The following is a 15145-nucleotide window of genomic DNA, read 5'->3' on the forward strand; positions in this document are numbered from 1 at the left end:
CTGCTCATGTGCACATGGTCCCTCATTCTCAAAAATAAACATTAAAAAAAAATGGCTTTGGAACTGAACTCTAGGAGCAAGTTCAAAGCCCATGAGCCTCATGATGCTGTACAGTCCCTTCCAAACCCTGAGGCTGTCTCTCCCTAAACGTACTTTTCCAAATATATACGTACTCACATGGTACCTTTCCAAGGACATCCTGGCTCTGATGATATAAATATCATCTCTAATTGTAGTACACCCATATAATGGAATATCATGAAGCCATTAAGGATGATGCGGATCTATATTTATTGACACGGGAAAATACTCAAAAAGTACAGTTGAGTGAAAAAGCAAATTACAGTGAAGTGCGCCGTATACATTTCTATAAAGTCCAGCATGGTCTGGAAAAATAAACCATCATTACTTTTGGGTGACGGTTGAAGGTAATTTCCACTTGAGCTCACTGTGAAATGGTCAATCAAGATTCCAACTAGAATTCAACATGCTGCTTTTTGGAAACGCACTGGAGAGAACAGGGAAATTGTGAAGCAGCTAGGGGAACAAAGCTATCCCAGGAAGCTCCTAGGACTGGGAGTTCTGGCTCAGACCAAGAGGAAGCATGCAAATATGGATATGACCACCGAGAGGCAGTAGAGATCCATTCTCAAGTATAACTCCAGGGAACTTCTGGGAAAGTTTCCCACCACACCACCCACCCCCGCCAGCAAGTCCCGCTGGGAGGGGGGTGGGGGCTGGTCAAAGTAGAAACCCAGGCAGAGGCAAGCCCTGGGTTCACATCCTGCCTCTGAGCTCACTCAGAGGAGTGTTGTGCATGTCAGTTCTCTCTGAACCCCTTCCTGTATCTGTAAAGGAAGGTGACGCCACCCACAGGCCCATGTGAGGATGCCTTTCAGGAATCTAGAACAAAACACGAAGGCAGGGCCTGACCCACACAGGGCCCAACAGCACTGCTCCGCCTGCTTTTCTGCACCAACTGCTAAGGAAAGAGCCAAGCTCACACCGAGATCCCATGCGTTCTGGGGACGTTTTGCCTCAAGTAAGGGAACCTCGACTGAGTTACTCTCATGGTATGGTCCCCATGAATCTGCAGAAGGTTTGATCTCTCTTCTGGCACTGAGTTGTTACCTCAGACGGGATCTTCCTCACCAAGAAAAGGCACTACGCATAGGTGAAAATAATGGCAAACTTTATTGGCATAAATCACAGGAATTGAAATGGGGGGAAGCTGGGTTAAAAGTTTACAGAGAAAAAAAATAAAATAAAATCCTCAAATAACCATTGACCCAGAAGGTGGACCCCAGAAACCCCAGTACCCCTAAGGGAAGGACCTGGGGCAGGTCGCTGTAAACAGAGCAATAAGGCCTATGGGTGGAAGTGGAGACGTCAGACCTTTGGAGGGGCCTGGCTGGCTGACCTCCCCAGATCAGGGCTGCTCCTAGCCCTGCCTCAAAGGAGGGGGACCCTCTTCTGAGACCCCGATGCACTCAGTCTCTGCCATGAGGCTAGTGGAGTGGCCCGGATCTTCCTCACGTTAGACCCAGCAGGGGCCCCTTCTGCGGACCCAGAGCCCCGGGCCTGCCTTCTCCTGTTTCATCCTTGGGGGACAGAGCTCCGGGGGCTTCCCACTGCTTTAGCAGGATCCTGTCCCTCTGTCCAGAGTCCTATCCGGCCCCCCTGCAAAAACTTTTGGGCCCTTTTCCCCGGGCCTCCAGGCTCCAGGGAGGGCAGGGGGACTTTGGGGAAATGAGGGGCCCAGTGGAATCAGCAAGACCACTGGTCAAAATCAGATACCTGCTTTCCCGAGAAGGCAGAAGAAAAAGCCAGAGAGAAGCGGTGAGGAGGCCGAGAATGTTTGGTGGGTTCTCTTTGCTGTCAGAAAGTTCACAGGGGAGCAAATGCTCCTGATGGCTTAGACAGGAATCAGCACCCCCGAAAGTGTACTTTCCCCTTCTCCCCCCTCAGGAACAGGACGGATGAGGTTCAGAATTCTAGGCCCCAAAGGGCAAGACACCATAAGGCCCGTTTCAGTTAAGAGCTTGCTGGCCCAGGTAGTAAGGAAGAAGTTTTAAAATACAGCAGTTTATAAAACAGTCCTGGTGAGCTGTGAAGTTAAGGAAGGGGAGTCAGAGAGCTGCTCCAAATTCACCTGCTTGTGCTGAGAAAAAATAAAATACAAATTGCTTCCCCACCCCAAGCCCTCCGTACAAGGCAAATGCCACGCCACGGCCATTGTCACCAACAGGACCAGTGGCTGTGGAGGAGGAGAGTACAAAAGGGGACATCTTTAAAATCTCTTCAAAATCATTGTGTAAAGAGAAGTAAAAGCAACTCAAGATGATACGAATTCAAACCTCAGTGTAGAAATCTATCAAAGTCGGTACAGTGTCCAGGCACGGGGCAAAACTCCCCACCTCACGCCATCCCAGAGACGGAGGAAGTGACTATAAAACATTATTGCTGGAGAGGCCTTTCTCAGTAGAACCAGGGCGGTTATGGGGGGATGAGGAGGCAGGGGGCAGCTGCCCAGGCCTGGGGAGACTGGAGGGCAAGAGGAGCACAAGAAACCTTCTGGTGGCTCCTTGACCACGTCTACCCTTGGGCAGATGGATTTATGCTGGCATTGTCTGAAGGGAGCTGGGTGTCCCCCAGTACTCTCGGGACAAAGATAATTAGGCGGGCATGGGGGGAGAGGGATAAAAAAAGACCCCATCTGACCCTGCCTGCCCTTCCCCCTGGCTCCACTGCCAAAACAGGAGTAAGAGACGGCTCCAGTGTGGGTGCTGGCACGGCCAGGCGGGTCGGTGGGGGCACACGTCCAGGGAGGAGGAAGGGCTGGCAGCCTGGGCGGGGGCTGAAGGACGAGGAAAGCCCAGAGGCTCTGGCAGCGGAAGGAAGAGCGGGCCCCTCTTGCCATCCTGCACCAGCCAAGGACGCGCGTTCCAGTTTTGATCAGGTTTGCTCCTTCACCCCTGGGCAAGGCCTCTGGGTCACAGTAGCAGTTGGGGGTGGGGAGGGAGGGGGGCTGGGCCAGGGCAGGGGGCGCCATGAAGGAGGTGCCTAGCAGAAGAGCTTGAGGAAGCAGTTCTGACAGTAAGGCTTGTCGTTCTGCTCCTTGAAGGTGCCCTTGTTGAGCTGCTTGAGACAGAAGGCACAGACGAAGTGCTCCGGGTGGAACTTCTTGGCCATGGCGGTGATGCAGCGGCCCGTGATGGGCTTCTGGCAGCCAGAGCACAGTGAGCCTCGTCGCTCGTGGTAGTGCACCTCACAGTAGGGCTGCCCATCGTGCTCGAAGAAGCTGCCGTTAACGAAGGGCGTGAAGCACTCCTGCCAGGCAGAAGAGGGGGGTGGGGCAGAGGAAAGGGGGCTCAGGTCCAGGCACAGTGGCAGAGACATCTGCCACTGGCATAGGCGGAAGTCAGTCAAGGTCAAGACTCCCCCTTGCTGAGCATTTCCTCTGTGCCAGGTGCTGCACTAAATGCTTACTGGATTCTTCCAACAGAGGAGGCAACCGAGGCCTAGAGTTGAGTGACGTGCTTAAGGTCATGCATCTACTAAGTTTCATGGATTCAAACATAGGTCTGACTTGACTCCTGGGCAGGTGGCTGTAACACTGTGCCCAGAAACCTACCTGCATACTTGGGTGTCAAAGGCACTGAGAAGTCCTGCAGTGAGCAGTGTTTTCCAACCCTATCTGGTCTGAGAGCCCTTGCTGGATCCCTAACCTCTATGGACTCCCATTACCTCCAGAACGCACTTTGGAGACCATGTCCCAATATTTCCGCCGAGGCTGCTAAATGCATGATCTCATTTCATTCTCACGTGCCGAACATGACCAGTGCCAGGGCCACCCACCACACAGGACAAGGCTTGGGGACATGTCTACCTTACTCCTCTTGGTTTTTCCCAGCCTCGGTATGAGTCCTGGCCCAGGACCCACTGAACTCGGGAACTGTACCCCATACCTGCTACCCCTTTAATAACTCCCCAGTTAGATCCAGAGAGCATAACGGAGGGTGGGGGGTGGCCTTCTCTCCCCACTGCCCACTCCCTGCTCCCTCCAGACGAGCAGGCCAGCGGGCTCTTACCCGGCACACAAAGCACTCAGGATGCCAGAGGGTGTTGAGGGCCGAGATGTAGTTCTCCAGGATGGCCCGGGCACAGCCACCACACTTGGGCGCGAACATGTCAAAGTAATCCTTCCGGCAGTAGGCCTTGCCGTCTTTCTCATGGAACCCTGAGGAGCCGGGGTTTGAGGGGCAGAGTCAGGGCCTCCAAAGGAGGACCCACCCTGACTCTCACATCAGCGAAGTCTCTGCGCCTGCCTCCCCAGTGCTGGCGGGTGTGGTGGGGCAAAGGGAGGGGCAGCGAGGCAGCCTGCCCGCCGTACCTTCAGGACCAAAGAAGGCTCCGCACTGGGCGCAGAAGAAGTGCTCGGGGTGCCACGTCCGGTCAAGGGCTGTCACCACTTTCTGTGAAAGCAAATCATGGGCCCAGAGCCCGGTTGCCAACCCACTAGACAGATCCCGCAGTGGAGACTCACAGGCATCCGTCCTGGCCACCCCCAGCCCGCCCAGAGGCCAAGTCTCTCCTCACTGTGCCTGGATTCCTACCAGGAATTCCAATTCCCTGGGGGATGTGATATGCCTGACACACTCTTTCTCCTGAATATTCACATGGGGTTAAGGCCACAGGTTCTCTTATGACCCGCATTTCATAAGAAGCAGTCTCAAGAGAGGCCGAGCATTTCCCTAAACATCACAGAGCCGGAGAGTGAGGGACCCAGCACTCCACTCCATTTATCGGGGCAGGGCTCTCAGTCCCTGGAAGCTTCCCCAGAAGGGAATCAGGGAGGGGAGGTGGAAGGAAGGTAGAGGGGCCCTGAATCCAGCCTGCGTCTGAATCCCAGTCCCACTGTTTCCTGGCTGTGTGAGCCAGAGTGACCTCTCTGAGCATCAGGTGGCACGAGCTATAGCGAAGACGAAATGTGCCAGTGCAGCTGCCCTCCCGCCATGCCACAGGGACTCACATCCAGGATGGGACCATTGCAGTAGTAGCAGCGCGGAGAGAAGAGGTTGTGATAGTCCTTTTCACAGTAGGGCTGCCCGTCCCGCTCAAAGAAGTTCCGGGATCCGATCTCCTCTTGGCAGTGGGTGCAGACAAAGTGCTCCGGGTGCCACGTCTTTCCCATGGCGGTCACGACCTGAGGAAGGAGGCACCACATGGCTCAGGGCCCTGGCCTGCTAAGGAGCACCCTCATCCCCCACCCCCACCCCAGAAGCACAGACCTGACCACCTGCGGCTCCCTCCCCTGCTCCAGCCCCACCTTCCTCACCTGCCCCGCAATGGGCTTCTTGCAGGCCCCGCAGACCCCTTTGGCAACCGTGGCCACCCCCAGTTTGTTCAGGTCGGACTGCAGGCTCCCCAGCATGCTATCCAGCTGGCTCCCGGGCTTTGGGGGTCCCCCAGGGGGAGAGCTGCTCCCCGTCCTCCCCTGGGCCATGAACTGTGGAGACAGGGAAAGAGGAGGTCAGGACTTCTGGGCTTGGGGACGATGTCTGCAGCACCGCGGCACCGGGGCATTTCTCCCTCCTGGACAGATGGGCTGAGAGAGGCAAGCAGGGCCACCCCTTCCAGGGCCTCCAGAGCCCAGAGGGTGGGAGTGGCATCCACAAGAGGTCCTGGTGGTCACAGGGGCTCAAGGCACCCTGCCAGCCTGACCAAGGTCCAGAAAACGGGCAAGCAGGACCCTAGGCCCCCAGCCTCAGCACTGACCCCTCCCTCGTCCTGCCCTTCGGGACTGCTCTGCCTGCCGTTCGGAGGCCAGCCGGCCGCCCAAGCTTCTCCATCCGCAATCTGTTCCAGGCCCTGGATCTTGGGTAGGGGAGGAAATGAGGACAAGAAAATTGTTTTTAATTAAGGAAGAAAGAAAAAGAGACCTTGGTATTGGACCATTTCCCAAAAGGAAGTCTAAGGAGATAAGAGATCCCACCACCCCCTCCCCACTGGCAGTATCAAAATCAGGAGGAAAAGTCTAGAGAAGGATGGCCCAGGCAGAAGTGAAGAATGGGAGAAAGGTGAGCCAGCTAAAGGCACAGACACAGGAAAGGAAGGTGACTGGGGACAAGAGCAAAGAGGCCTTCCAGGTACTGGCCTGGGGGCTGGAGGCAGAGAAGGTTTGCTTCCCATTCTGGGAATGGCTTCCCCAAGAGGGGCCTGGGGTGGACCACGGGCATCAGGAAGGGGTGGGCAGAGAGAGGCCCCACTAGGGAGCAAGAGGGGAGCTGACATCAAAAGGCTGGGAGAGTGGATGGCAGGCTAAGAGAGGGTTCCGGGTCAAAGCGAGGTCTCAGGAAGGCCTGTGGTACGGTCCCGACTTGTGGGTGGCGGGGGGGGGGGCACAGGCGGCGCAGGGTGTGCGCGCGCGCATGTGCGTGCATGCGCGCATTGAGTGCGTGTACAGCTGTGGGTGTGCAGGGTGGGACACACCCTGGGCAGCAGGACGGGGACAGGGAGGCCTGCCTGCACTGGGGGGAAGAGCGGGTCCTCGTCGGTCTGGCAGCCCACCGACCTGCAAGTTTGGGGTGCAGGAGGGGGAGGAGTGGGGCCCTTCACGCCCTCCTCCTGCAGCCTTGCCACAGCACTGGAGTCCCCAGGGGAACCTCGTGCGACAGTGGAAGGCTGCAGGGAGGAGGGGGCGAGCAGCCTGGGTGGGGGAGAAGGGCTGCTGGCTGAGGAGTCTTTGCGCTGCTGGAGCAAAGGGAGAGAAGGAGGAGAAGCCAGAACAGAGAAGGTTCTTCTCAAGGGAACAGGGGAGCCAGGAGGGAAGACGACCTGGGAAGAAGAAAGGAGGGAGAGAGATGAAGCAGAGCAGAGAGGCGGGGTACAGCGCCACCCCAGGGCTCCCTTTGGGCCGTCCCATCCTGGCACCAAGCATGAGGCCAGCCTCACCAGGCCAACAGGGTGCAGGGCCCCTTCCCCCCACCCCCACACACACCACGTCTCCCCTCCAGTCACCCTGGGGAAAAAAATCAGGATGCCTACTGCCCTGACCCTGGCCCAGCCCTGGGCACCTCCTCGCTACCTTCTCTACAAGCTGCCCCCCAGCCCGCCTCCCTCGAGGCTGCACAGTGATGACGACGCCCTCGGTCAGCCAGTCCTCAGCAGAGGCCCCCGCTGCCCCCGCTGCCTCCTCTGCCTCCGGCTGGATGCCCAGCCGACCCTGCAGCTCTGCGATGAGCCGCTCCTGGGATGGGGTCCTGCTCAGGGTGGCGGGGTCCAGCCGGCGGCGAGGGGAGGGCTCCCGGGACATGGGGTGCGCGTGGCCCGTCTCCCGGCTCCTCCTGATCACAGAGCGGATCTGAGGGGGGAGGGGGAGGCCGTCACAGTCCCGCTCCGGGCTTAGCCTGATGCTGCTCAGTCCACACATAGGCACCGCGGGGGAGAGAGAGCAGGACAAAACTGCCAGAAAAGAGCCAAGCCGAGGTGAGGTGGAGGCAGGGGGCAGAGCAGACCCTCCACCCAGCGCTCACCTCCAAACTGGCAATGACCTTGGGCAAGACACTTCACTTCCAGGGGCCTCAGCTTCTCTATCCTTGAAATGGGGTTAGAGTACTTTCTTGGCTGCCTTACAGGGTTATTACATTACTTGAAAGGATGTTAAGTGGACATTCTTGAAAACGCATAAGGCTTTTTTTTTTTTTATCTGAAATAGAAAAACGTGATCCTTCCAGTAAACCTTTCGTTTTTTCCTTACATCTATGATATCCTGCTGGTTTGTAGTGGTTTGGGCTGTTTTGTTCTTGCTTTACTTTGTTTTTGGAAAGGACATAAAATTTTAATCACCCAAGAAGCACATAAAAACAGTACAATTAGCCATGGCTTATTGAGCTCCACATGCTATGTTCTCAGCACTTTATAGGCATTATCTCATTTAATCCTCTGGACAAACTTGGGGGAAAATGGTCTATTATAACCCTTATTTTCTCTTTTTAAGTAGGCTCCACACACAACGTGGGGCCTGAACCCACGACCCCAAGATCAAGAGTCGCATGCCCTGATTGAGCCAGGGATGCGTCCTACTATTACCCCCATTTTAAAGATGAGAAAACTGAGGCTGGGGGGGGGGTTGCCCAAGGTCACACGGGGTAGCAAGTCCTGGAAGCGCGGGTTGTACTCAGTACTATCTGGTTCCAAAGCCCATGCTTTTAACCATTTTGCACACATCACATCAGGTCAGGAGGAGCCCCTCTAAAGGAAAAGCCTCAGACAAGGAAGAGGCGGACTCTCGCGGAGAGAAGTTCCAGGGCCCAGTGAATTCCACTGCTGACTCCTGGCCATAGGGGTCACAGGCCACGCGATCTTCGGACATGCTGCCCAAGCAGACATGCAGAGCAGGAGGCTCCATGCGATTAGGCAGGAGGGGCCCACGCTCGGCCGAGGACCATGCCTAGCGGCGGTGGGAGCTCGCGCCTGCCTGGCCTGAGGTGGAAATCCTCTCAGGGGCGCTGGGCGTGGCCACGACCAAGGCACCCTGCGGAAGCTCCGGCTGCTCCCTCCTGACAGCAGCTTCGGTGACGCCCTCTGGCCGCCTGGGGGCCTCGGGTCCCTCGGTCGGCCTGGCCAGGCTCCCCCTCACGAGTGTCTGTCCGCCTAACAGCTCCTCGTCAGCTGGGGCCGGGCGGCTGCTCTCCCGCTCCCCTGGCTCTGGCTCTGCCCTCTGCTCCTGGGGTCCACATTCCTCGGTGAGACTCCAGGTATCTGGGAAGAGGGCCTGACGGTCCACGGCCACGGCTGCTGGCTCAGCTACTTCCTGGAAGCTGCGTGTGGCTCCGTGGGGCATCTCAGGCCTGAGTGCCTCCAAAGCCCATGGCAGCTCCCGAGTGGCAACCCCGGCTTCCTCTGGGTACAAAGCGTTGACCAACAGCCCGTGGGGGCCTCCAGGCTCCTGGGGACCTGAACGCCCAGCCTGGCTGGGTAGCATGTGGCAGCAGGGAGCCCCAGGAAGCTCACTTCTAAGATTTGGTAGATCTCTCCCAACCTGGGTCTGGCGCTCTCCACCAAATGGTCCCAGAGGCCCCTCCGCAGAGGAAGACCCTGAGTTGGGAGTAGCAGGGGTCACCCGGAGGCCAGCCAAGTCAAGCCAGCTGGGAGCCACAGGAGGTAGAAGGCCCTGTCCATCATCAGTGTCCTCAGAGCAAGGGACCTCCTGGCTGGGACCGTGGCCTCCAGAGGAGGGTTTGGCGGTGGACGGCAGGAATACAGAGGGCCCAGGAGGAGGAGGAGAGGGAGAAGGTATGTGGGGTGGGGATGGAGCTGGTTTGGGCAGCAGCTCTGGGGAGCTCAAGGCCACAGCAGAGGAGCTGGTCTGGAGGAGGACAAACACAAAAGGCAGAAGAGAGAGGAGAGAGAGATGGAAGAGGTGAGGGGAGGCGCTCACCGCAAGGGGTGGGCTTGGACTGAGGGCTCTGAGAGCCACCATCAACACTGACCCAGACCAGACCAAGGTGGCTATGAAGGTGAAGCATGAGCACTGGCCTGACTGAGAAAAAGACCCCAGACCCCAAAAAGGTCTTCCTGGGCTCCCATTGAAGCCATGCCTGTGGGTCCAACCCAGTCCGAGTAGGTACAAGGAGAAAAGGCTACAGAGAAGTGGCCCCTGGGAGACAGGTGGCCAGGGAGGTCAGCCCAAGCACCGATTCGAGAAAGAGTCAGCCACAGGCCCAACATGGCTGTCGCTCCTAGGCAACCCTAGCCTTCCCATGCCCCGCAAGCCCTCGTTTTCAGGGCACAGCTAGAACCAGTGCAGCTCAGGTGGGATGCCATGACCCTGGCTGTCTCAGAAAGCAAAAACAGCCTATAGGGCAGCAGGCCAGGGCTCCCCAAGGCCAACACCATCAGAGTCTGACGGGGGCTACTCACCACTCAGAACCGTGAGGGTCACAAGCCCAGGGAGCTCCCATCCCCCACCGTGAATCCCCAGCTGGAGCGACTCTCAGAGGTACCCTCAGGGCCAAGAGCACTCAGACTGCTTGCTCCCCTTCTCAGATTCCCTATATCATGCCCCAAAGATCTCAGGCAGACCCACGTGGAAGGACGAAGTCAGCAACTGTTGGAGATCAGTCAATATCAATCCCCACTGAGGCACTGCATCTTCTAAATAAAACATCTCGAGTCTGGGAGGCTCGGGAGCCCAGGATGGGAGGGGGAGGGAGGTCTCGTGCAGGACCACCCAGTAGCCTGATGGGTTAGGGCTCCCACAGACAGAACCTGTGGGGACTCAGAGGCCTGGGGAAGGTTGGGGAGAAGGAGGGAGGGAGGCTGGTAGCTGGAAGCCTATGGATTCAGGAGCCAGAGGCAGAAAGAAAAAGGACCCGTTGAGGACAGCTAGCCAGCGTGGGAGACGGGACTCCAGGGCAAATGACCTCTCAGGCACAGGATCCCAGTCCCACATGGCCCATCAGAGAATGCCCTCCCCCACCAAGAGCAGCCATCAACACAGAGCCTTTTGTCCCAGACTCTTGATCCCCTTGCCTGGGTGGCTGGGAGCTGGGAGCAACCCTCGAGGAAGGAATGTCCCTGCAAAATGCTTCTCTGCCTTCCCAGCCCCCAGGAAGCCTGGCCTGACCCCCCCCCCCCCCCCGCATCCTGGCAAGGCCAGAGCACTGCAGGGTCCCCAGCTCAAGGCTAGGCACCCAAGCGCTGAGGGGCTGAGTTCCAGCTGCTCACACCGAGGTACAGGAGGAGGAGAATGAGGGGGCAGGGAAGAGGAGGGGTCTCAGGGCACCTTGAAATCCGACAGCGAGGCCATCAGCTCGTCCAGCTCCCTGGTGGCAGAGGAGGCTGACATGCGGGTCTGCTGCTGGCTGGAGGTGACTCTCTGAGGGCTGCTCATCTCGCCCTGGTTCACAGTGATGGCAGGGCTGCGGGGCAGGCACAGCATCAGCGGGGACCCGGAGTCGGCTCTGTGTTCCCCCAGAGGGACACTCTCCTCTTCAGGGTGTCGACATCTCAGCTCTCCCACTGTGGTCCTCCCACCCCTGACTCCAAAGAAGCCCGTCAGCTCCCAATCTCTCCCCCAGGGGCCAGAGCAGAGGTGAGCTGCCGGCACAGGAGAGGGGAGGGCAGCTCAGACGGCACCGTTCTCAGGAAGACACGTCCCAGCCCGACCTCAAGCTTGCCTGTTAAACAAGCCCAAGGCACCCTGCGTATCCCCCACGACACGGATGTACACGTGACCCTGTACATTTAGTAATTACCACATGTATCACGTGCTATGAGCTAGAAGCATTCCAAACACTCGACGTGTATCACTGGGTCTCATCCCACTGAGGTAGGTGGTCTTATCACCATTATCCTATATCCCTTTAGCCCATTTTATAGACTGGAAAACTAAGGCTTGAGAGACAATCCTTAGGCAAGGACAGAGCCAAGGTGTGAACCTTTATAGTGTGGCTCCAAAGCCTGTGCAGACAGCTGCTAAGCTCTGGACGCCCTTGGCACGCACGACGTCATCTCTTCTGACGGGCAGTGGCTCATGGGAGGCAGGAGGGTGTCCCTGTGACTCCACTAAACCCCCCAGTGCTGGGTACAGGGCCCGGGCAAACACAGACACTCGCAGAGGGAACGGGTGACAACGCAGCTAAGTGGACAGAACCCGGGGCGTAGGCACTGGCTGGGTGAGACTGTCCCTGCCCGGGAGAGCCCGGGGATACTCACACTGGGCTGGGCACGGAGCTCTCCAGTTCATCCAAGAGACTCTCCACACTGGGCCGCACGTCCTCCAGGCCCCGGCCCCCATTCCGCTTGGGCTTCTCTTTGGTCAGGGGCCCAGCTGTGCCCCCCAGTGGGCTGTTATTCTCCGGAATGCCATAGTGGGGACTCAGAGCCCCAGGCAGGGGTGGGCTGGAGTTGGCCTCATCTTGGAAGAGTGAGAGAGAAAGGCTGCTCGGCCCTGACCCCTCTGAGGATCCAGAGGCCAGCAGGTGGGTCTGGAGGGGGCGGGGGCGGGGGGCATCCAGGGATTCAGTCCTACCTGCAGGGAAGCCTGGGGGGTTATGCTGCACAGCGTTCAGTTCCAGCAGCAGGCGGTCAAGTTCAGAAAGGTTGCTGCCCAGGGAAGAGCTCATCACTGTGGGTGAAGGCTCAGCCGACTTCTGCTTGTTGGGGAAACTGAGAGGCAAAGGGGAGGTCACAGTGAGAGGCGCCTTCCTCCCCCGCCCCCCACCCAGCTTTGGTGGCCTCCAAATCTTCAAGAAGATAAGGCGGAGGGGGTAAGAGACTGGAGAGGGAGGAAGGGAAGAGATAAAGAGAGGGGAGGAAGGAAGTCTTGCCTCAGTTCCTCAAAGACACAGGGTGACGTGACAACCCAACCCTGCTGCTGCGTGGAGACGGCAGTGCTGAGGCCACCGGGCCAGTGCAGAGGCACTGTGAGCTGGCCAGGAGCCTCGGGGCCTTCTGCGGGTTGTTGGAAGCCGGAGGGGAAAGGGACAGGGAGGCCGGGGGCAGTACCTGTACACGTGCTCTTCCTCACCAGCTCGGGGACATGGAGGGCCGCCGCCCTCCTGGGGGACGGAGGCACTGGAAGTTTTGGCACTGGAGCCGTACACAGGTGACGGGGACTGAGGCTGCAGGAAAGAGAATGCTCAGAGCCTCCCCCGAGGGAAGGAAAAGGAAGAGCCCGAGTCACTCCCAGGAGGTTCCTGCTCACAGGCAGTCTCACCAGGGAATTTCCACACTCCGGCCAGAAGACAGGTGATTAACACTTGGTCACTTGCCCCCTCACGTGGCATCTGGGAGACCCGGACATTTCCTGGCCCCTCTCCCTATCCCCCGATCCCATTCTTCCCCTGGTTTCCTACTGCCCCGAAGCCTCTGATCCCTGTCTTCCCAGCCCCTGCCCCCACCTTACCTGCTGGTGGGTGAATCGGGAGGCACTGGGCTGCCACTGGTCTAAGGGGTCAAGGATCGTGCCATTGAGGGCCTCACTGGATGGGGGTGGAGGGACAGGGGGCGGCACGGCAATCTCCTGGTATGTGTGGTTTCCAGTTGGGTATGAGTAGGGGGTCTCCTCGGACAAGAACACGGGCCGTTTGGAGATGTGGGAGGTGGTAGACTCCAAGTCTGCCAGCAGCGCGTCTGTCGAGAGAGCACGCAGAGAGCCCGTAGGAGCCAGGGATCCTGGAACGCACTGTCCAGTGGCAGTGCTTTCCTGCCTGCTGCACCAGAGAGTTAATGACTTCTGAGCACCTGCCCCACCCTTGGGAGAAATAACCAGCCTTGGGGCAGGAAGCTGTCAGCCCAGACCAGCATGGCTAAGAACCAGCTTCCAAAACTGACCTCTTCCCCCCAGCCCAGGACTGAAGGTGCCACGGAGGCTCCTTGGGCTGCCTTGGGGGCTCTCCTACCTCTGGCAGTCAGGCACCTGTGTTCCCTGCCGGCAGGGCTGTGCAGCTGGCTGGCTGGAAGTCAGAAATGCCTGCCTGGCACTCTGACTCCACAGGGCAAGGCGGGGAGAATGGGCGGAAGGGGCCACACGTCACGGGGAGGGGCCCAGGCAGTGCCAGGTCCCACTTAAATTCCAGGAGCTTAGGCTTTCTCGGTGTGCAACCCTCAACTTGACTAGAGCAGTCCCTGGGGGTGGGGGAGTGGTACCTGCTTTTCTGGCTAGGTAGAAGCAAAACCCCAGACTCCAAGCTCCTCCTGAGGCTTCTGGGCAAGGCTCTGGGCTACTGGGGTGAGGTACATGGGGAGGTGGGGGCTGGTTGAGGCTGGTGCAGGGTTCCCCACCCCCCCAGCCAAGCAGGGGGCAGGACTGCTCTGTAGGCTGTTTCGGCGGAAGCCTGGCAAGCAGCCTGGCCCCAGAGGCTCCAGGGCCCCACTACTCTGCTTTTAACAGCAGCAAGGGAGCCGAATGGAGTGCAAGCTTCCATTACTCTGGCACTGGGCAGCCAACAGGGGGGCCCCAGATCTCCCCAATCTCCAGACAAGGGAATAGCTGGAGGGGCAGGAGGAGGAACTGTGGAAAACCCCCCAACATCAATCCTCCCCTCCTGGGACCCTCAACAGCCCCACAGCCCAGACAGAGAGCCTGGCCCCAACACCACACCCTCATTCCTCCCATGTTCAAGGTCTTGCTCACTCTCACCTCCCTGCTGACCTGCTGAGGGTCAGGAACGAAGCTCAGTTCCTGTAGCCCTCAGGATATTACATATCAGAAAGCAATGGCTGTACCCACTGCCATTTACTAGTAACAGGCACTGTGCTAGGCACTGTGTGTAAATGGTCTCTCCGTAAATCCTAATCCTGGATAAAGCTGGAATTCTGATCCTCCCTTCGCAGATGGGAAAGGGGGCTTCAAGAGGTGATGGGACCTGCCCAGATAACAAAGCCAGTGACAGACAGGACTGTCTGGCTCTTCAGAAGCCCCAAGCCCCAAAAGTCTGGCCTGCAACACTCTGCTGTGACCACGACATGATGCCAAGTTTGAACAGCACAACTTCCGGAAAGTCGGGGCCCAGAATCAGAGAGCTACCAGCCCACTCTTCCTTATGACTCTGTCCCTAATCCCACCCCAGCTCAGCAGAGGGAAGCAAAGGGGGCCCAAACCTTCCCCCAGCCACCTGCCCTGTTCTCCCATCCCCAAGGTTGCCCACACCTACCCCCGGCTCCTACCCAGCTGGTTAGAGGGGGAGCTCGTCGCAAGGCCGGGGCCCTGGGGCCAGTAGCTCAGCACTAGGGTCTCCCAACTTCTGAGGAAGGTCAGTTCCTGTGGCCCCCTCCCACTCCAGATCCTCTAGAAGAGGTCTGGCTTCATGTGTCTACCAAACCAGAACTAGAAACAGTCAGTGTGCACCTAGGTAGTGACAGAAAAGGAACCAGCATCTGGGTCCATCCCAGTGGCCTCTGCACAGCCGCACTTGCTGCCTTGGCTTCACGCAGCAGCCCCGTTTCCTCTGGGCCCAAACCCCAGCTGGAAACCCCCACGGGGCTCCCCAGAGCAGGCAACAAGTGCAATCCCAGCGAGACGAAGAGGAGCAGCAGCCAGGCTTGGCCACCCACCACACGCCAGGAGCTTCACCTGTGTTTCTTCCCTTCCTCCTCACAGCAACACGAGCACAGAGGGGGAAAGTGAGGTTCAGAG

At 58.3% G+C, this 15145-nt stretch overlaps 1 protein-coding gene across 3 annotated transcripts in view; it reads right to left on the reverse strand.

Annotated features, from left to right (window-relative positions):
- Positions 1-1175: 1175 nt before the first annotated feature.
- The window catches only part of PXN (paxillin), a 46679-nt gene continuing 32709 nt past the window's right edge, over positions 1176-15145 (reverse strand). Inside the window, exons 2-15 of one of the 3 annotated variants that reach the window (XM_039230484.1) lie at positions 12914-13140; positions 12514-12629; positions 12038-12174; positions 11722-11923; positions 10790-10925; positions 8480-9370; positions 7088-7363; positions 6526-6837; positions 5779-5877; positions 5339-5509; positions 5033-5206; positions 4394-4475; positions 4092-4240; positions 1176-3330 (exon numbers count right to left, since the gene is read on the reverse strand). In XM_039230484.1, the coding sequence (XP_039086415.1) occupies positions 3064-3330; positions 4092-4240; positions 4394-4475; positions 5033-5206; positions 5339-5509; positions 5779-5877; positions 6526-6837; positions 7088-7363; positions 8480-9370; positions 10790-10925; positions 11722-11923; positions 12038-12174; positions 12514-12629; positions 12914-13140 (3239 nt within the window). In that variant the 3' untranslated portion in view covers positions 1176-3063. The remainder of the gene's footprint in view (positions 3331-4091; positions 4241-4393; positions 4476-5032; positions 5207-5338; positions 5510-5778; positions 5878-6525; positions 6838-7087; positions 7364-8479; positions 9371-10789; positions 10926-11721; positions 11924-12037; positions 12175-12513; positions 12630-12913; positions 13141-15145) is intronic. The other 2 variants (XM_039230344.1, XM_039230415.1) reach the window with 2 other exon arrangements.

The sequence above is a fragment of the Hyaena hyaena genome, unplaced genomic scaffold (assembly GCF_003009895.1).
Source record: "Hyaena hyaena isolate Hyena2069 unplaced genomic scaffold, ASM300989v1 scaffold_0, whole genome shotgun sequence".
Classification (NCBI taxonomy): Eukaryota; Metazoa; Chordata; class Mammalia; order Carnivora; family Hyaenidae; genus Hyaena; species Hyaena hyaena.